Here is a 22,316-nt window from a genome sequence, read left to right on the forward strand (position 1 = left end):
ACAGGGGCAGTGGTGCAGAGTCCCACCATTTATACCAGCTGTTCAACAAATGTTAATATTCACAATGTCCTCATTCACAACTCCATACAGACAAACGGAGAGCATTTCCACTGCAAATTATTCAGTTTATCTGCTATTCTAATATACCTGAATTCACCCAGTCCCCTTTGTGTGTGAATAACACCACTGGGGCGCAGCACTAAACCATGAACAATCCCGTTTTAATCTAAAAGTTTCATATCAGTGGCATAAATCTAAATTACCTGATGGTACTGAAGGTGCTGAAGTTGATCAGTGATCAACAATGCGGTCAGATATCCATCTTTATCTAGCCTATAAATAAAAAAGCGATTAACACATTACAGCTGTGCATTTTAACAGCTGTACGGCTTTCAGCTGGTGACAGGATGTGTTGCAAACATTCTTTACGCGGAAGCCGTCACTTTTATTCACTTTCAGTGAGCAGACACAGGCTCCAGACTTCATCAGCATCACTCCTGTCTAAAAGGCTGAAGGCTCCAGGATTCAGCCCCCACGTGTACGGACACCATGAGGACTGTTTTACTCGGGATATTTATTCTCTTTAAAGGAGCAATTTGCACGTCTGAGTACAACTTTAACGACGTGATCAGACACTTTGCTGTGGGAAACGGTAAGGTGTTTGTTGTTACCGACTCTCAGCTCCACCAAATGCGGCACGATCTCGCAGTGGAGAAGATTAAAGTCATATCAAACACCACGCACCAGAACGCAGTGAACATCTTGTTGCCTTTCGAGGCGAACGGAACTCTGATCACATGCGGCACTTTGAACTGCGGATACTGCGAGGTCCTGGATATAAATGATATAACACGAACTATCTACAGGGAGAACTTGACGGTTGGACCGCTTGTGAAGGAATCATCCGTTGTGTTCCTTGTCGATTATCCAGGCGACAGTAATGGCACATACATGTTGGTGGGGAGAGAGAATAATGATGACACGAAAACGTGTACCGATGTCGGTGTGACATTGCACAACACTCTCTACACTCAGCATGGTGATATTTTTTCTAGATCAGACTTCTCTTCTACAGCTGATGCCTACATTAACATTCCTGGTGTTGAGTGGGTAGACGGTTTCCAGGTATCTTCACAGTTTCAGTCCTACCTCTTCGCCAACATTATTTCAACCAGCAAAATAAAAGTGGTTTTCTTTAAGATGGATAACAACCAGAAAAAAACAGAAATGACGAAATCTCTGAAAGTTGCAACTTTACGCTGCTGTGATGACCAACTTCGCCGAAAACTTGTGTCCTCTGCCTTTATCTCGTCGGAGTCTTCTCTTTTATGGATGGGAATATTCACTGCAGAGCGTCCAGACCACCCTGAGAACACTGTGTTGGCTATTTACAACATTACTGCCAGCAGACCAGTGAATCCTCCTGAAGAAATCAAATGCAGACCAGCCTGTCCCAGACCAACACAGGTTTGAAACACTTAGATAGTTGCTCTAAAACTTAAAACATTTTGACGTAGACATATTTATAATCTCCATGCAAGCAACATTCGGGTTATGTATGTTATTACCAGGGTTGGGAGGGTTTCTTTAAAAATGTATTTCGTAATACTTACAAATTACTTTGAAAAAAAATGTCATCAGTAACTTAATCCAAGTATCACAATATGAAAGTAATGTAATCTGATTATTTTTGGATTACTTCAAGGTCACATATGTAAATAAAGTCAAGTGAAAAGCAATATAATCTAAAATACTTTTATTTAGAGCTTAAAACATGTTCAGTGTTTGGTTTTGTTTTAATAAAATTAATTAATTAAATAAATAAATAAATAAAAGATTAATGTCCCTGATGCGGGCCACTTCTTCGTTTTCAGAAGTCTTTGTTTTGGTCTGTTTTTCAAATTAAAACGTTTCTAAAAATCTCCGTTTTCGAGGGCCGGAGTGTAGACATAACTGTAGCAAAAGTTATGCGTTTTAAAAACAAAAAGCACTGGTGTAAACAGGGTCCAAGTCCCGCCTCACCGATTGGTCGATTATAAAAGACTTGCAGCAACTATTGGCCAGATTCCTGCCTCTCAACCATTATCCTACTCTCAGAGAGTGAAGGTGAAGCGCTGTTGTGTACAGTGTTAAACAGTTGCTTGACAATAACAACAAATGAAGCTGTCCTGAGTCGAAACAACACCTATGACCATATAAGGTCATTTTAATTTCATGTAATCACATTACTCGTATCACATGGCCATTCAAATGTGTACATGGTGGTAGAATGTTTACTCATGGCATCTGATATTTTATTTTGTTCCATGGACATTCAAAAGAATTTACAAATTTATATATAGTTATGTGATGCTAATAGTGCTAATGGTGTGTCCTTTTCAGTGCATTAAAATCTGCATTCATTATTTATTTATTTTCTTAAAACTAATCCAAATATTGAACATGTTTTTAAGCTCTAAATAAAAGTATTTTAGATCATATTGTTTTTCTCTTGACTTTATTTGCATATGTGGCCCTGAAGTAATCCAAAAATAATCAGATTACATTACTTTCATATTGTGATACTTGGATTACGTTACTGATGACATTATTATGAAGTAATTTGTAAGTGTAATGGAATACATTTTTAAAGTAACCCTCCCAACACTGTATATATTGTGTTATGTCAAGAGATTAATTTCTTTGGTTTTAAATGAAAAAAAAAATCCTGATAGTATTCCTTTTTTAATAATTTTTTTTTTTTTTTACCTGTAATCTGATTAATTTGTTTTCTGACATAACTGTAACGGATTACAGTTACCAGTTTTTTTGTATCTTGATTACGTAACGCCGTTACATGTACTCCATTACTCCCCAAGCCTGGTTTCTACTGATAACCATTTGTCTTGTACCTGTAGAATAACGAGGCTGTTGTAGATCCCCTTGCTGTGGTATTCAAACACAATTCAATGACATCTGTGGCAGCGAAAAGTAAAGGGTCTTGGATTGTGCTGTACATCGGAACTGCAAATGGCCAACTGATAAAGGTCTGATTCTCTCTCTCTCTCTCTCTCTCTCTATTTTACGTTAAATGGTACACCCAAACCCTGTACACACAGTCAGCCAGACAACACTTGCAGACTATTATTGTGCAAGCACATGTATTAGATATGTTTTTGAAGATTGAAGACAATGCAAAAAAAATGTTTCTTATGTTATGTACAACAACAGTATATTTATAAACACAGTGAAAACAGCACACTTTTTCTTTTTCTTCATGTATTTTTATTATTATTAATTCTAATACAAGTTTGCCTATGTCTACATCTATCTACTATGATATGTACACACTTTTCCTCTCTATATGAGAAGCTGGTAAATAAATCTTTACAGTGGCTGTGAAAGGCCATGCATTGTGTTAAAACTCCACATAATGATTCCAAGCCTTGTTTTGTGTCATATGACAGCTTGTACTGGACACAGATTACAGGTCTGGCTGTGCAAAAGTACTATACAGATCTGATGATGACAGGATGGTGTTTCCCAGAATGTACTTTGACCCAGTGGATCATAATTACATCTACATAGCTTTGAGAAATCAGGTGAGTTTTAGCTGGTCTGAAGTTAAAGCTGTGCCTGCACACATGGATTTTTAGGATGAAATTGAGACAAGTGACCAACTCTATTCATTATTTATGCATGAGCTGCTGGAAATATAAATGAGAAATGAAGTGACAAATGCCAAATGATTTAAGAGGCAGTGCTCAAAGTTAAGAATCAGCCAGTTCACTTCAGCAGTTTAAACAAATGGTTAACTCCTAATAGCAATAAGACAAATAATAGCAATTAATGCCATAGCTTAATAGTGTGTGTGCATGTGTGTGTGTGTGTTTGTGTATTTTGTAGATTAAACGTGTTGCAGTGACTCAGTGTGGTATGTATGGCACTTTAAGAGACTGCATTGGCAGCATGGACCCTTTCTGTGGATGGTGTGGGGTCACAAAAAGGTAACCTTCTAACCAACTCTTTTACATCTCTCACTAATGAAATGTTTATGTTCATTGTTCAGTTTTATATTCAGTTCATTAACTCTTCCAGCAACCAATGCTTTTTTTTTCAGCTTTCTTTCACCAGTTAGCTCTTACTGCCTTAAATGCTCCTGCATCACCAACCTGATGCAGTGTAATTGTCTGTAGTAACAGCACATATCTTACAGAATGAAATACACTCACTGTCCACTTTATTAGGAACATCTGTACATTCATGCAGTTATCACCCAAACTGCGCAGTTCATTTTTAAAATTATTTACAGCATATATTATGGGCTGTACAAGATTTCAAACACTCCATCAGCAATAAACAGAACGAGTCACTTCATTTTGTTGCTGTCGTATTTCTTAGCTACTTCCTGGTGCTTTTTTAATTAGCACAACAGACACCAGAAAATTGTTCTCACCAGCATGGAACTACACATTGCAGCTACGGTAACCATGCAACCAAACAGTGGAAAAGAGGCTGTTTTTCTGTCTGTTTGAGGGGTTATTTCTCTCATTAATGATCAGTGGAGTGAGATGGACAACTGGGGAGATACAATACATACACTGCCTAGGCAGGATGGCCCCTTACTTGAATATTAATAGTAATCATTCTTACTCATCTAATGTTTGCTGTGTGTCACGTAATGGGGATAGAGATGGATGCAAGTGCAGTTTAAGTTTTTATTAAAGAGACAGGCAGACAATTCCAAATACATACATCAATCCAACCATCCATCTTCTATACCGCTTATCCTACTGGGTCGCAGGGAACCTGGAGAATATCCCGGGGAGCATCGGACACAAGGCAGGGTACACCCTGGACAGGGTGCCAATCCATCGCAGGGCACAATCACATACACATTCACACACCCATGCATACACTACGGACACTTTGGACATGCCAATCAGCCTACCATGCATGTTTTTGGACTGGGCAGGAAGCCGGAGTACCCAAAGGAAATCCCTGCAGCACGGGGAGAACATGCACACACACAGGGCTGCATTTTTGGAATTGAACCCCCAGCCCAGGAGGTGTGAGGGGAATGTGCTAACCAGGTCTCTACAGTAACAATTATTTTTACGGTTGAAGTTCAGGGTTTTTTTTAGAGATGCTAATGTTAATGTGCTACAATATAACACACAAGTAGGCATGAGAGAACTTGAGCTGGTCAATTATGACAGAATTTAGGAACATAGCGTGAGCCATGACATTCATTTACCTTCTATAAACTAAATTCAATATTTTCAGTTAATTTTACAGGCTGTATGCAAAAAAACAACAACCATTAACCTGTTTCATCTTGTAAACAAATACAAAAAACCTCAATGTTCAGTCTTTGAAGTCTGCTCCTCTTAAATATATTTAAAGCTACACTATTAGACATTTTCCACTGTCATGGTTCTGGGCTGGAGTCAGTTCTGGAACCGCTCTGTGTGTATTGTGTGTATATCTGAATAATCTCATATAGGATGTGATTGGATGAGTTCATTTACCCGTCAGATGCAAAGCGCTTTAGGTTAATGGTGTTCGTTACTGATGCATCGATCAGGATTTTTACAGCCAATACCGATCGAGATGCCAATCTTTTTTCGTTTAAGCTTTAATCAGGAGGTCACAAACAGTTAAATGTAAGCTCTCTGCTCATGGTCACTGTTATTTGAATTAAAATAATAGCAATGAGAAATACTGTTGGGTAATTGATAAATAAACAAGCATAAAATATTTATTTTTAAATATCTTAAACAATAAAGAGTCCTAATTAAAAGTAACTAACACAAAAATGAAGGCTAAAAGCCTTCTAAGGAAATAGCTTACTAAGCTTAATGTCAAACTGATATTAAATGCAACCCATAGTAATTAAACATTTCATTTGTCATTTTATTTATATTTTATGAATTAATTATAATATCTATTTTTTATATTAACTGATTTATTTATAACTAAGCACATTTTCTGTCTTTAGATTTTATTATTTTTTGTTCATCAGTTGTTCCTTTTAGATTGGTCCCCCAGTAAATTGTTGCCATGTCTGCTGATAATATTGTGTCAATAAAAGATGGCGGTTTATGAGATCAGCAAGTTGAAAGAAGCAAATGATGTTTAGTGTTACTCTTGTCATCATAATGGCTTCTTTGCAGTATTTGCACACTTGTTCGTTTGACTGAGGTGATGAAAAGCAGTCTGAAAATTGTTGCACGGTGTAGATGCATTTTGGAGTTGTAGTTTTTATTCTGATTTTATTATACAACTTCAAACAGGTCACTCGCAATGTCTATATATTTTTCCACAGTCGCACAAAATTGCAAATGCTACTGAAATGGTCGCACTGTAGAGCCCTGCTAACCACTAATCTACTGTGCACGCCAATTCCAAATCGAAAGGCAAAAACATAGTCAAAAAGCAAGTGAGGAGTCAAATTGGCAAAAGGGCATAAACAGGGCTTAGACAAAAATTGAGAAATACGAGGACAAAACAGGACAAAATCCCTTTAACGAGGAACAAGGATCAAAGGCTCGGTATGGGTCTGGTGAAAAACACACAGAAACACACAATACTTTGCACTGAACAAAGAAACATGAGGGGTTTAAATGATAAATGTAACCAAAGGTGGAAACAATAACAGCTGAGACATTAGGGAGGAACCAATGCATAACAAGGGCGGAGACAGGACAGAAACAAAAAAACCCCCACAATTGTCAAAAGTAAACAAAATCAATGTTAACCCGGAACTGCGTGCTGTCGCGCTTCGGGCAGTTCATACTCGACACGTGCTCCGGCACACAGCGTGAGGGGAAATCCGTCACACTGTGAGAGAAAACATACTGTGAGTTCTGATATATATATTCCTTCAGAACATGACCAGACTTCTCAAACCACTTGCTTATTCGTGTTATCCACAGGTTTTAGTGGTTATGTGTTCAACAAAGCAGCCCTCTGACATTAGGCATTTCTTTTTGTCCCCTCATTTTTGTTCACTCTAGATGCTGTTTGCAGAAGGAGTGTACAGCACCATCTTGGATCTCCATTGCTAAAGATTCTTTTCAGAAAGAGCTGATTTCCTTTCAGGTTATTTCTTTGATCCCTGGAGAGGTAAATGTTATTGAATGAAATATGAAAAACCACTTATCTTTTTATGGAAATGTACAGTATTTGTTTCTTTTTAATGTTATTAATTGTTGTCCACTCTCAGATCAATCTGACTGTACACCTGCACCTGGAGGCCACAGAAAGTCTTCCTTTAACATGTACATTCAAGGCAGGAAGTGTGGATCTGTGTACTAGCCCAGTTGCACACTTTCCCAGCTGCTCCTGCAATTTCCCTGAAAAGCACCTGTCTTCTGATAGTCAGTATTTTCACAGTATTCTTCAGAATTTTGTGGGTCATATAACATTTTATAGGCTAAGTAAAAAAAAACCTTTTTTTTTTTTTGAATGAATTGATTTTGCCCAACAATATGTAATTCTGTTCTACTTCTCCAGGACTCAAAGTCACAGTGACAGTCAATATTAGTGATCAGATCTTCACAGACAGCCTGACACTGAGGAGCTGCCCAAATATCACAGAGAATACACAATCAGATGCTCAGTAAGAAGATCCATTATTAAAAACCAAATATCTGTAACCAACCATCTGTCACTTTAACATGTTATTGGCCTATATAATAGATATTTGATGGCACTGTATCTTATTCTGGATGACACCAAGAGTCATGTGTCTGGTATAGTTTAATGTGTATTTAATATTTAGGTGCACAGCCTGTGTCTCAGCTGGGTGTTATTGGAATAACAGTAACATGAAGTGTACCTGGACTCCTAAATCTGCACCATATGTACACATACAGGTGAGTCTGTGTAATGTACTCAGCTAAATACAGCATACAACTGAGACATGACACATGTCTCACTAATTTCTATATTACTTTTGGGTACTTCAGTTGAGGTTTGGCTAACTTTATTTTAAACACATGCAATTTTTTTTATTAGAGAATTGTTTGCTCCTATTTGTAAATTTCTTACACCACCCTTTCCGCAATCAAAGTAAGAATCAGCCAGTTCACTTCAGCAGAGTGACTGCATGTCAGTTGTTTGTGTAAAGAAACAAAAAGACGCTTCATTTAATTGCTATCTTTTCTCAAAATCTCAGAATTTTTCTATCCCTTAAAAAAAAAAAGAGAAGAAAAAAAAGGAATGAGCGAGAGAGAAACATATGAGTGAGAGAATTCAGGAAGTGTGTTACGGCGTACTCCCATTTCATCACGGGGAATAGTGCACACTTTCTGGGTGAAGTGTCTAGGGATGTAGCATGTGATGGAAGCCTCGAGAGGCTGCGCATGGTAATGCCTACATTAAGCAGCTCGGCTCGTGACTCGCGCTCTTCTAGGTGGAAGCCGAAGCGAGTTGAGTTTCAGAGCCTCGCGGATCTGGGCCGGCCGCTGCCGAGGCAGCAAGCCATCTCAGGTTCGGGGAATCTCTTATGGATCCGGAAGAGGAGCCGGAGATGAGTGCTGCTCTATCTCTTGCTCTGTCTTCCGGGTTCGGCTCTCCGCTGGATTTTGGAGCTTGCGTCGCAACTCCTCCTTCCGCTATGGAAAGCCAAAAGGGGGAGAAATAAAACACACCCAAAAATAATAGTAATAATTCCTCTCTGACTCTGAGGAACCAGAAGGATGTGCTAAAAACTGAGAGCAGAGTATAAAGAGCTGCTTGAAGTGATTACTAAGGCTGGATGAGCCTTTTTCTCCCCAATGAAAGTAAATCCCTCACACTGCAGAAACTCCCCTTTCTTCCAGAAGTGCATGACAAAATATCAGGCTTCTGGGGGAAAACCAGGTATAAGCCATATTTATAACCCCACGATGTTGGATTATTCGGCCGTTGTGGGGAATGAATGGCATGGCTATTTAGTTATGCTGAAGGTGGAGGAGGCGCTTGCGAGCTACCTCTCTCCACCGATGGCAGGTAATTATGGGGGCCGGCTTTGCCATCCAAGCCACCTTGTAAGGCCACCGTGGCATTGGTGGGCAAGGCCTGTGCAGTAGTAGTCTTGCTTGTGGGTCACTTCAGACAATGACAGTGTTGCAGGCCTACCAAGCAGATCTGCTGAGTGAGCTCAACATATGGCAGCATTCAGCCAGTTCCTTCCCTGTTGTCTCGAGTTCACCAGGGCATCCAAGAGTGGAGCCCGGACCAGCACTAGTGCGAGGGAGACCCAGAAGGCGAGTATGGCAGCCCGCCAACCCCCGCAGACAACCAGGGGAACCGGGCAGCCACAGTCGCGGCCTGCTACTAGGCCTGATCTGAGAATGGTCATAAAGGCCAAGCAGGCAAAGAAGAGCAGTCCTGAGGGGCCATGGAGGGACGTATCAGGGGACATGAGGTTGTTAGGGCAGTTAGCCCCCAGTGCTACTGTAGGGCCTCCCCGAGCCAAGACGGTCCCAAGTTTTCAGTGTTCTGTGGTCAGCAAGCTGTCACAGGGCAACGAAAATCTGATGCTTTCCCTCCAATAGAATGTGGAATAGTTAACATCACTAAAAGACCATCTGGCAGCGTGGAAACTACTGCAAAATGTGTCTCCATGGGTTCTGTCTACTGTAGAAAAGGTTTACCGGGTCCAGTTTATAGCTTGACCCCCCCGGTTCAGAGGTGTTATCACCACAGTAGTCAGCACAGACCAGAGCCTGACGTTAGCACAGGAAGTAAGATCCCTCTTGGACAATGGGGCCATAGAACATGTACCCCATTCCCTGAGGGAGGGAGGTTTTTACAGCCGTTATTTCCTGGTCCTCAAAAAATAGGAGTATGTGGCCAATTTTAGATCTGTGTCATCTGAACTGTACTCTTCAGACATACAGGTTCAAGATGCTGATGCCCAAACTTATCATTCCACAGATTCAGTTTGAGGACTGGTTTGTGACGATAGATCTAAAAGGTGCATATTTCCACATAGAAATATCGCTAGCTTTATCCCCTCGCACCTTCACAAAGTGCATGGATGTCACTCTGGCTCCATTGTGACTCCAGGGCATCCGTGTACTAAACTACTGGACGACTGGTTAATTCTAGCACGATCCAGGGAACTGGCGGTTCAACATCGAGATGTTGTTCTCGCCCACATGAAGAGCTTGGGGCTCAGGTTGAACCTCAGAAAAATATGTTTTCCCCAGTGCAGTGGAAAACTTTTCTGGGGGTTATAAGGATTCTACTACGATGAGGGCGTTTCTATCCCCAACATGCGTAGGGTCAATCCTATCAACATTGAGCAAGATAAAGCTGGATCTTGGGAGACTATTGGTGCTTATGGGCCTATTGCACAGGAGACCGTTCAGTGGTGGCTGAGAAGTTGGGGGTTTCGTCCAAGGACAAAACCTCTGACAATAATCAGTGTCACGCGGCGATGCCTACGTGCTCTGAGAATTTGAGTGTCCCTGGTATCTAGCCTTGGGTCACACTCTAGGGGTGTCTCCTTACTGCAAGAAGGTAATGACAGACACCTCCCTCACGGGCTGGAGCGCAGTCTTAGAGCTGTCCAGCTCACGGTCTCTGGTGCTGCCCTCATCTGGAGCGGCATATAAATTGCCTAGAAATGTGGGCCATATTTCTATCATTGAAATTCCTTCTTCCTCAATTGAGAGGTCACCATGTGTTTACAGACAACACACCGGTCTCATATATTGACCACCAGGGAGGATTATGTCCGTGCCCCCTGTTCAGGCAGGCGCAACTAATTGTTCTCTGGGCAGAAGGAAAGTTTGTCAGTGAGTGCAATGTACATTCTGGGAATATGGGGGCAGACATCCTGTTGAGGCAGGGGAATTGGTGGCTCCATCCACAAGTGGTGGAGTCCATATGGCGAAGTTTGGCCAAGCGGGACTACATGTGTTCGCCTCCGAGGAGACAACACACGGCCCGCTGTGGGTCACCCTCACTCCTCCCGCACAGTTAGGGCTGGATGCCATGGTGCACATTTGGCCGAGGTCACATCTGTATGTTTCCCCCCCATCGCTCTGTTCCCACAAGTTCTAGCCCTACCAGATGGCACTCCTTGGGAGATTCCCATCTGCAGGGATCCACTGTAGACCCAGTGAACTGTGCAATAGCTACAGTCCTGGAGGTCTTACAAGAACGTTTCTCAGCGGGGTGGGCTCCTTCTACAATCAGGGTTTACGTGGCCGCCATTTCGGCCAGCCATGACCCTGTTGATGGAGCCTCTGTGGGGCAACATCCTCTAACTTCAAGGTTCATGCGTGGTGTCAGGCGGCTGAGGCCCATCTGTAGGCCAGGCATACCTTCCTGCTACCTTTCTGTGGTCCTGGAAGGTCTGTCAGGGGCCCCATTTGAGCCCTTAGAGTCAGCCTCTGAGAAGCTTCTGACTCTAAAGGTAGCTCTTTTGCTGGACCTGACATCTCTCAAGCGAGTAGGAGATCTACAAGCTCTCTCTGTTGCCCCTTCCTGCCTTGACTTTGCCCCTGGATTAGCCAAGGCCTTACTGTATCCTATGCCGGATTATATTCCTAAAGTGCCTAGATTGGCTGCCCACCCTGTGGTGTTGCAGGCTTTCTGCCCTCCTCCATTCCCCACACCGGAACAAGAGAGAATGCACCTGCTGTGTCCAGTAAGGGCTCTCTGTACTTACGTCCACCGCTCGGCCAGTGGCGTAAGTTGGAGCAGCTGCTGGTCTGCTTTGGTGTAATAACTTGAAATCTGCAAAAATAAATCAGACATGTGAACTCATGGCAAATAACTCAGCAACTCACAAGTTAATAACATGTTTATGGGCCAATCAGGACCACTGGGCTATAGAAATATGGCCGTTTAAAAAACAAAGCGAAACAAAAAAACCTTGCCAATCACTCCTGGACCCTTAGGCAAAGGCAAATAATTCGCCTTCTCTTCATGCGGCAGAACATCAATCAGCCATAACATTAAAACCACTGACAGATGAAGTGAGTAACATTGATTATCTCATTACAATGGCATCTGTCAAAGGATGATGTATATTAGGCAGCAAGTGAACAGTCAGTTCTCGAAGTTAATATGTTGGAAGCAGGAAAAATGGCCAATCGTAAGGATCTCAGTGACTTTGACCAGGGCCAAATTGTGATGGCTAAATGACTGGGTCAGTGCATCTCCAAAGCGCCAGGTCTTTGAGGTGTTCCTGGTGTGCAGTGGTTAGTACCTACCAAAAATGGTCCAAGGAAGGACAACTGGAGAACCAGTGACAGGATCATGGGTGGCCAACGCTCATTGATCTGCATGGGGAGTGAAGGCTAACTCGTTTGTTTCAGTCCCACAGAAGAGCTCCTGTGGCCCAACTTGCTGAAAAAGGTCATGCTGGCTGTGATAGAAAGTTGTGAGAACACACAGTGCACCACAGCTTGCTGTGTATGGGGCTGCATAGCTGCAGACCGGTCAGAGTGTCCATACTGACCCCTGTCCACTGCCAAAAGCACCTACAATGGGCACGTGAGCATTAGAACTGGACCATGGAGCAATGGAATAAGGTGGTCTGGTTTGATGAATCACATTTTATTTTGCATCATATGGATGGCCAGGTTCATGTGCGTTCTGCTGGGAAACCTTGGGTCCTGGCATTTATGTTTATGTTACTTTGACACAGACCAAGCAACGGTATTCCATAATTGCAGTGGCTTCTTTCAGCAGGATAATGCGTGCTGCAAAACTGCAAAATTTGTTCAGGAATGGTTTGAGGAAAATGACAGAGTTCAAGGTGTAGACTTGGCCTCCAAAGTCCTCGGTTCTCAGTCTGATCGAGCATCTGTGGGATTTACTGTACAAACAAGTCTGATCCATGTAAGCCCCATCTCGCAACTTACAGGACTTAAAGTATCTGTTGCTAACGTCTTGTGTCAGATACCACAGCACACCTTTAGAGGTCTTGTAGAGTCCATGCCTTGATGGGTCAGAGCTATTTTGGTGGCACAAGGGGGACCTACACAATATTAGGCAAGTGGTTTTAATCTTATGGCTGATCTCTGTATATTGGCAGCACACTAGACTTCTATTTCAATGCTGTATATAAATTTCACTTTCTCATTTATATGAAGTCATCCTATTAGTCTGTTTTTTTTTTTCCAGTTTTAATATATTTATTTAACATTTGGGCTTAAGTTGCCAACTCTGAATATGGTTGATAATTAGTTTAAAAATTATACATCTGTACTTGAAGGCATTCCAAATGAAGTAATGTTTCTTCTTCTTCTACCTTTTTTCAGTTAATCATGACTGATATTTTAACACAATGTTCTGTTTTAAAAAAGTAATTTGGCATTTGGAGTTTGAATTGGATAAGTATAATAATGAAACGATTAAACATTAAAATGCGTTTCCATCCCCTATGCAGGACATATGCAAGCAGTCTTCCTCTGAGAAAAACAACATGGTGAGTGATATATATGGAACTGATCGCACAGCATTAACAGAAAGAAGATTTCTGTTAGGGAAGTTAAGAGGTGTGAAAGAGGAATTGGATTTGTGTTCATCAGACCTTTTAAATATTTATTTTATTTCTAAATGAATAGCCAGTGTACTTTCACAAAACATTTTTACTTTTGGAAAGGAACACAATATCTTGATTTATGCCTTTAGTATTTGATAGGTTTTGAATATTTTAATTCAAATTTGATATTGATCAGCATGGCTTTTTGCAGTGTCATGTGAAATTGTTTTCCATTCCTACACTGGATATAAACAATTTACACACCCCTGTTAAAATGGCAAGATAAATGATGTCAGAACTTTTTCCACCCTCAATGTGAAATTACAACATATAATAATTAAGTGAAAAACAATCAGAAACATTTTAGGGAAAAATAGGAAAAAATTCAAACCAATAACTTGGTTGCATAAGTGTGCACACCCCTAAATGAATATTATTTTATTACACTCAGTCTTTTGGGTCTTTCAGTGTGGCACATCTTGACTTGGCAATATTTTCCCACTCTTTCTTGCAAAAGCATTCTAGATCCATCAGCTTGTGAGGGCTTTTCTCTGTGCACAGCCCACTTCAGGTCACCCCATAGATTTTTAGTTGGATTCAGGTCTGGGGTCTGGCTAGGTCATTCAAAAACTTTGGTTTTCTGTTGGTTAAGCCATTCTTTTGTTGATTTGGATGTATCCTTTGGGTCATTGTCGTAGTGAAAGGTAAAATTCCTTTTCATCTTCAGATTACAAGCAGACACCTGAAGGTTTTGCACTATAATTGACTGGTATTTGTAGCTATTCTTGATTCCCTCCATCTTGATAAAAGCCCCAGTTCTGGTGGGAAAAACAGCCCTAATGCATGATGCTCCCACCAACATGCTTCACTGTGGGTAAGGTGTTCTTTTAATGATATTATTATACCTTTTGGAATTGGTCTCCTAAGACCAAAACACATGATTTGGAGTGATTCAGTTGGGTTTGGATGTTTTTTCGTGAGAAAGGACTTCTGTCTAGCCACCCTACCCCATAGCCCAGACATGTGAAGAATACAAGAGATTGTTGTCACCTGCAGAGAGTAATCAGTACCTGTCAAATATTCCTGCAGCTCCTTTAATGTTGCTGTAGGTCTTTTGGCAGCCTCCCTGGTAAGTTTTTGTCTTTTCCTTTTGTAAATCTTGGAAGGACATCCTGTTCTTGATGTCAATGTGCTGCATTTTCACTGTTTCTTGACAATGGCCTTCACAGTGTTCCATTATACATTTAATGTTTGGGAATTATTTTATACCCCTCTCCTGATGGATTCCTTTCCATGACAGCTATATGATAATTACTTTTGAATATGAGATCGAATGTGATTGTTTCATTCTGAACACAGCCACATCCACAATTATAAACGGATGTTCACACTTACTATATGCAACCAGGGTATTGTATGTTTTATATTTTCCCTAATTTTCCCTAAAATGTTCCAGATTTATCTTAGTTTCAATTGTTTCCATCACAAATACGTGCAATTTTAACAGGGGTGAGTAGACTTTATATCCACTGTACATTACCCATAATGATGATGCTGCTGATGATGATTATTTAATAATAATAATAATAATAATAATAATAATAATAATAATAATTACTACATACAGTATATACTGAGGGCAAAAGTTTACAAAAGCCCAGCTAAGAATATTCAGTCTCCTTTTCCCAATAATTAAACTCCACACATTTCATGTTACCCTACGTTTCTTTTGGTAAATCACTTTAAGTATCAACTTTATTCACATCAAACGTAATTTTAAAACAATTAATTAGAGATTATTTATTTCACTGTATCAGACTTCCAGTGGGTCAAACATTCATATACATCAAGTTGACACACTTTATAAACAGTCTGTAAGATTCCAAAAATTGATCTAATGACTTTTTGAAGCTTGGATTTCATTAGTAGAGCAAATGTGGCTGTAAATGGCATACCAATTAATGTCTTTTTGCTCTTAATACCACGGGAGAATCCAAGAAACTCAGCCAAGACCTCAAAAAAACAACTGAAGGTACCACAAGCATCTGTAAAAACAATGGTATGCAAATATACAATCTTAGGACCGCACTGACATTGCATTAAGTAAAAAGGCACAAATTAACTCCCATGAATTAATGAAGTTTGGTCCCAAAGTTTCAACTGAATCCCAAGACAACAACAAAGGAACTGGTGAAGGAGTTGGGGCATCAGGTACTAAAGTATGAACATCCACCATTAAAAGAGTCCTGTGTCACCATGGTCTTAATGGTGTCGTGCAAGGAAGAAGCTCTTACTCAAAGATATTAAAAATAAGTATAAAAATACAGCCAGACTGAAGTTTGCAGGAGTCCATTTTGGAAGAGTGTTCCCTGGTCAGATGAAAACCTCCAAAGTTGTAACAAAATGGCTAAAGACAAAGTGAAAATATTGGAGTGGTCATCACAAAATCCTTACCTGAAACCCATAGAAAATTTGTGGACTGAACTGAAAAAGCATGTCTGAGTGAGGAGGCCCACAAACCTGACTGTTACACCAGGTCTGTCAGGCGGAAGGGGCAAAAAATCAATTATTGTGAGAAGCTTGTGGATACAACAAGAGTTTAATTCAAGTTCAACTGATTAAAAGGCAACAACACCAAATACTAACAATGTGTATGTAAATTTTTGACCCACTGAAAATATGATATAGTAAATAAAAGCTGAAATAAATATGTATCTTATCTATTATTTAGAGATTTCCTCTTATGGAAATAAAGTGATGCCCCAACTCACTGAACACAGGAAATATACAGTAACAGGAAATGTGGAGATGTGAAAAATTGAGTTTGAGTGTGTAATCTTGTGGCCTCAACTGTATGTACACAGTAACTACACATCATGGTCATCTCAATCAACTCACAATCACTTAAATCTACATCAAACGCACAATGTTTTGTCAAATTAAGTCATTAATTTTAGTGTTGATATCACAGTATCAAATGGTTTATGTCTTTATCCCCTTTAGCCAGAGATCCTAGCTCTGTGGCCTAATGAAGTCTCCTTTCATGGCAAAAACAATGCAGTGATTAAGGGGAAAAATCTGGAGCTGGTTGAGAGAATTCGCTTCCAAGGTTTTATGGACTGCAGTTTAAAGGAGTGAGTGTTACTGAATGTCTATGTGCTTGGGTTCATGTGTTTGTAGACAGATTTGATTTGTTCCGTATCTCTGCTTTTCCCAGGACACCAGTGTTGGAGCGCTCTAATGACACACTGAGGTTCCACATTCCCAGTGGAAACAAAGAAACCGTGAGGGTGTGTGTGGTGACAGCAGGTGGACGTTGTTACAGTAATGCCACCGTTACATATATTTCCCAGCCCACCTGTACTGAACTGCAGCCTGGAGTCACCTGGTCCAGGTAGAACACAGATAAAGGCAATAATTAACACTAATTAATAATGAACAATAATAAAATTATTTTTATTCAAATGCATCATTTATTTAAACAAGCATTTTGTTTGTGTATTCTGGTAGATTTTCAAAACCAGATTGTATTTTTGGTTTGATTCTCATAATGCACATAAAATTCCCTATTCAGTCTTGTGTACATATGAAAACCAGTAAAGCAGAAAGTTAAAGAGAAATGGACTTCCTGAGTCAGCTAGCTTTACTTGCTTATAGCACACCGAAACTGATCTGAGGGGAAGCTATGGTTTAATTTGTACCGCAGAGGCAATAAAAAACAGGTCACAGGGCTGGGCAGGATCTTCTGGTGCGCTGGGTGTGAGGCCTGCTTAGTGATAAAGAAATAGCCACTTCCTGAAAGCACTACTGCTGCTACTGACTGGTTTCCCTTTGCTTTCACACATGTGTATATATATATCCCAAGTAATGGAGGCTGAGACGGAAGCAAAGCAAAAAAGACGAGTGTCATGATTCCCCCTTGAAGCAGCGTGCTCTAAGCGCGAATGCGCGAGCACCTGCTTTTCCGTTGTTGACCGTAGTGACATCTGGACACGTGTGTTTTGTTTATGTTTCTGTCATGTCTCCTCCCTGTTCTGTCAGTGGCTGGGATTTCACGTGGGTCTGTATTGCTCTCAGCTGTTTAGACGCTGATCATGTCCACATATATACCGCGCGCCTCCCAGCACACAACACGGAAGAGTATCATAGAGTTAGTTTAGTTCGTATCGTAGTCATAGTCACGGTCCATGTTTAGAGTCAGTTCACGCTGGATTATCCGCTTCCAGTTCCTCGTCATAGTTCGTTTCTCGTGTTGTTTATCGACCCTGGTTTTCCGTGACCACGACCTAGATTCCACCCTTGCCCCGTGTATGCCTGTTTGCCAATCGCCTGACCTCTTGCATGTTTGTGGATTACGTTTTGGATCACGTTTTGGATTTGTCTGCCTGTCTCTCTTTCAAATAAACAACTGTTCATACTGCACTTGCATCCGTCCTATCTCCGCTCCGTCACGATTCGTGACAACGAGGTCAAAAACAAGAACCAAGTCAAAACCAGAATCAACAACCAAGGCGTAATGGCAGAAACAAAATGTAACTTAGCGTATACTTCGCATAGACTTAGTGTTCAAACAGTCTCTTTTATGTGTGGTGTGATTGTGTGTGAGATTGGATGCAGGTGTGCGTGATTAGAATGAAAGTGAGTATTCTGGGAATTGCGGTCCATGTTTGTAGGCCGCAGTGCAGGATGGGAAATGTAGTCACTGGTTTGCTGTGATATGACACCATCTCTGCTGTTCTTAAGTCCTGTGATTTAATCACTTATTGTTTATCTGTCATTCAGTGGTGAGAGGAAGATTCAAGTGTTGGGGAGCAAATTAGAGATTGTGGATACAGTCACTATTGATACATTTCCCAACGAGATCATCCTAAAGTCATACGACAAGGTATGAAATACACAGTGAAAAGACAACCTGCATGGAAGTATACACAATTATCTTTCATTTAGGAAAAGCATGAGACACACACAAGGAGGCAGGAAGTAGGAGTGCTGAGGGGGTCCCTGACTTTCAGGATTCCTTTAACTGTGACTGCTAAAATAATAGTAATACCTGTATAAGAATAAACATATAAATACATAGGCTACGCAAAATTTTAAATTGAGTTGAATTATTTGAGCTTATATCACAGATTTATAGCAACAATTCATTTTTTTTTTAAATTTAAGAATATTTATTGTAACAGAAGGTCTGGAAGACTTGTCTTTTTTGCACTTTCTGTTTCCTCAGTAACATGTAGCATTTTCTGCTTCTTTAAATTCAGGAGAAAAAAAAAACAGTGAGAGAATGTATATAGCTGTATCATGTAAGTGTAACAGGACCTAACTCCTGTTGGAAAACTTGCTGACGTTTACAAAGCACTGACATCGACAATCCTTGTATAAATTTAAAATAAACTTCTCTGAAAGAAAACTTCACCACATCAAAAGATTATACAAATACACAACGATTCTTTGTTAATTAATACATTTTAATCCATTCATCATTAGGCTTAGATTATTTGGAGTGTCTGCGTCCCAGTGAATGAGCTGTTTAGAAAATTAATCAGCACCGTCTGATTTAAGAATTAAACCGCACTTTGATATAATTATTGAAATCAACAAACAAAATTATTAGACTATTATTCAGGTGTGATGTCATTACAGCACCCCCAATGTAAAACACCTTTTCATGTCCCTGTACACACGTCAAAAATTACAGTCCAAATAAAAGCATCAGTTAAGTATGCAAAAGAACATAAGCATGACAATAAAATCTAGGAATCAGCAAATGCTGAAATGGCTAAGATGGGAATTTGGCAAGACCTTATAGTTATAGTAAATTACGAACAGGGGACTGCAATTTATAATAATTGTACTATAATTATTATATAATTACAATGCTGTAATTACTATAAAAGATCTGAGAGGTGTTCCTGGATTTGGGCATGACAGTAAAGAATTTTTCCAACGTAACTATCATGTAATCCCAATCATTTAACTAATAATTCAAATCAGTTTTCTTTTAAAAGGCAGGGAATTTAACATGATGTCAAATAGTACTAGCAGACTTACAACCCCAATTCCAAAAAGGTTGGGACGCTGTGTAAAATGTAAATAAAAACAGAATGCAATGATTTGCAAATCTCATAAACCCACATGTTATTCACACTAGAAGATAGAAAACATATCAAGTGTTTAATCTGAGGAAATGTACCATTTTAAGGAAAAAATAAGGTAATTTTGAATTTGATGTCCACACTTCTTAAAAAATTTGGGACAGGGCAACGAAAGGCTGGAAAAGTAAGTGGTATTAAAAAGAAACAGATGGAGGAACATTTTGCAACTAATTACGTTAATTTGCAACAGGTCAGTAAGATGATTGGGTATAAAAAGGTTATCTTAGAGAGGCAGAGTCTCTCAGAAGTGAAGATGGGCAGAGGTTCACCAATCTACGAAAAACTGCGTCTAAAATTTGTGGAACAATTTCAGAATAATGTTCCTCAACGTAAATCTCATCTACAGGACATAATATCATCAAAAGATTCTGAGAATCTGGAGTAATCTCTGTGCACAAGGGACAAGGGTGAAAATCAATATCGCATGCCAGTGATCTTCGGGCCCTCAGGCGGCACTGCGTTAAAATCAGGCATGATTCTGTAATGGAAATCACTGCATGGACTCAGAAACACCTCCAGAACACATTGTCTGTGAACACAGTTCATCGTGCCATCCACAAATGCTGGTTAAAGCTCTATCGTGTAAAGAAGAAGCCATACGTGAACATGATCTAGAAACGCCGCCGTCTTCTCTGGGCCAAAGCTCATTTAAAATGGACTGAGGCAAACTGGAAAACTGTTCTGTGGTCAGACAAATCGAAATTTTTGAAACCATGGACGCCACGTTCTCTAAACTAAAGAGGACTAAAGAGGAGAGGGACCATCTGGCTTTTTATCACCGCTCAGTGCAAAAGCCTGCATCTCTGATGGTATGGTGGTGCATTAGTGCCTATGGAAAGGCAATCAATGCTGTAAGGTATATACAGGTTTTAGAGAAACATATGCGTCCAACCAGATTTCATCCCATCTTTACTTCTGAAAGACATGTTTTATACCCAATCATGTTACTGACCTGGTGCCAGTTAACCTGATTAGTTGTAAAATGTTCCTCCAGCTGTTTCTTTTTAGTAACACTTACTTTTCCAGCCTTTTGTTGCCCCCATCCCAACTTTTTTGAGACGTGTTGCAGCCATCAAATTCAAAATTACCTTATTTTTTCCTTAAAATGGTACATTTTCTCAGTTTAAACATGGGATATGTTTTCTATGTTCTACTGGGAATAACATATGGGTTTATGAGATTTGCAAATCTTTGCATTGTTTTTATTTACATTTTACACAGTGTCCCAACTTTTTTGGAATTGGGGTTGTAGTAGAAGAAGTAAAAAACCAAAGGAGATTCTGTAGTGAAGAAAGGATTCTTTAGGGAATTAAGGAAGATGGTGCCTGGATTGTGTACCTATGTGGTTGAACACCCTTACCAGCAATCAGACCAATGCACATGCTGACCAGGCCAGTTTCATTTTTTAGCCAGCTGAACATACAAACATGCATAGCAGTTTCTATTCATTTATTATCTTTTCCATTCTCCTAGAGCTTTTGGTTTCACACTCATAAGCAGAGAGACTTCAGAGCTACTGGGCCATTTACTGTCTCTCTAAGGGTGGTGAACTCAACAGTGGCCTGTTTAGGTACACTCTCTTACCATCCAGACCCAGAATTCACCAGCTTCACTACCTCTAAGGTGGTCAATGATGTGCTGGTCACCATACAGGTAGGACAGAATTTCAGAATGTGATTTCAAGCTCACACATGTCGTTCTAACTGTAAAACAAACATTGGGCCTGTTAGATTTCCATGTATCCCAGGAATCTCAGATTATGCCTGTCAGATCTTCCATCATGCCTTCCAGCCTGTTCTACAATTACTTCTGTTAACTTTTAGTTCTGTGCTGCTATGAGCTAGAAAGTGTTATTTGCCTCAGAGCGTTTCAGATCGATCTGGGGAGCCTAAGTGAACACACACAGACACATGCATGCTCAAATAGACATCCGAGTTTATTCATGTAAACCAAGAGTATTTATACACATTGATAACAAGCAGTGCGTGGACAGTTTCTACTGGTCCAGGTGTCAGACAGATTTAAACAAAACACACAGCACATAGTCATAATACAAAATAAGTCCTGTGTCATGTTGACACGGAAATACATAATAATATAATCAAGGATAGCAGTTGATCAGCTTATTTAAAGAGGTAATTAAATGAATACATTCATTATAGGTATTTGATAGCAGTTCATAATATAAGAGAGTACATGATATAAGAGAATTTCCTTTCAATCCTCTGTTTTATTCTAGCGTAGCATAGAATAAACCAAAAGGAATTCTCTAAAGTCATAGGTTAATATTACCCTTTAACAGGAAAGACATGATATGTCTGTGAGGCCACATCGGAGACCGCTGAAACCGTGGCATCATGGTTATGAATGTAAATGTCAATTGGGGCCGAATGGGTCACCTCAGGGTAAGAACCATTACTGGAATGGCCAATTGGAGTAGAGCTAAAAAGATGTGTAGTTACAGAATCTTGAACCGAGGCTATACTACGATGAATACAGGCACAAATACAGGGGCCAAATAGGCAGATAAAATGAGAACCACAATAATAGGGAGGATGGCAGATGCGTAAGGGGCGGTGATCTTTGATACTTCACGATAAAAACATACGGCGAATTTATTACCCTTAGGTAAACGGTCAGATTGATGAAAGGTTAGCGGTATCTGAGGGGCTTTAAAAGACCCTTCC

General features: G+C 40.1%; 1 protein-coding gene across 1 annotated transcript in view; it reads left to right on the plus strand.

Moving 5' to 3' along the window:
• Positions 1-549: 549 nt before the first annotated feature.
• LOC128618368 (plexin-C1-like) overlaps positions 550-22,316 on the plus strand; it is a 31,393-nt gene continuing 9,626 nt past the window's right edge. The window contains exons 1-13 of the mRNA XM_053641932.1: positions 550-1,467; positions 2,898-3,026; positions 3,447-3,581; positions 3,886-3,986; positions 6,999-7,107; positions 7,208-7,361; positions 7,498-7,603; positions 7,766-7,859; positions 13,379-13,417; positions 16,478-16,608; positions 16,692-16,868; positions 18,257-18,359; positions 21,103-21,282. Coding sequence (XP_053497907.1) covers positions 550-1,467; positions 2,898-3,026; positions 3,447-3,581; positions 3,886-3,986; positions 6,999-7,107; positions 7,208-7,361; positions 7,498-7,603; positions 7,766-7,859; positions 13,379-13,417; positions 16,478-16,608; positions 16,692-16,868; positions 18,257-18,359; positions 21,103-21,282 — 2,376 coding nt within the window. The remainder of the gene's footprint in view (positions 1,468-2,897; positions 3,027-3,446; positions 3,582-3,885; positions 3,987-6,998; positions 7,108-7,207; positions 7,362-7,497; positions 7,604-7,765; positions 7,860-13,378; positions 13,418-16,477; positions 16,609-16,691; positions 16,869-18,256; positions 18,360-21,102; positions 21,283-22,316) is intronic.

The sequence above is a fragment of the Ictalurus furcatus genome, chromosome 14, assembly GCF_023375685.1.
Source record: "Ictalurus furcatus strain D&B chromosome 14, Billie_1.0, whole genome shotgun sequence".
Taxonomy (NCBI): domain Eukaryota; kingdom Metazoa; phylum Chordata; class Actinopteri; order Siluriformes; family Ictaluridae; genus Ictalurus; species Ictalurus furcatus.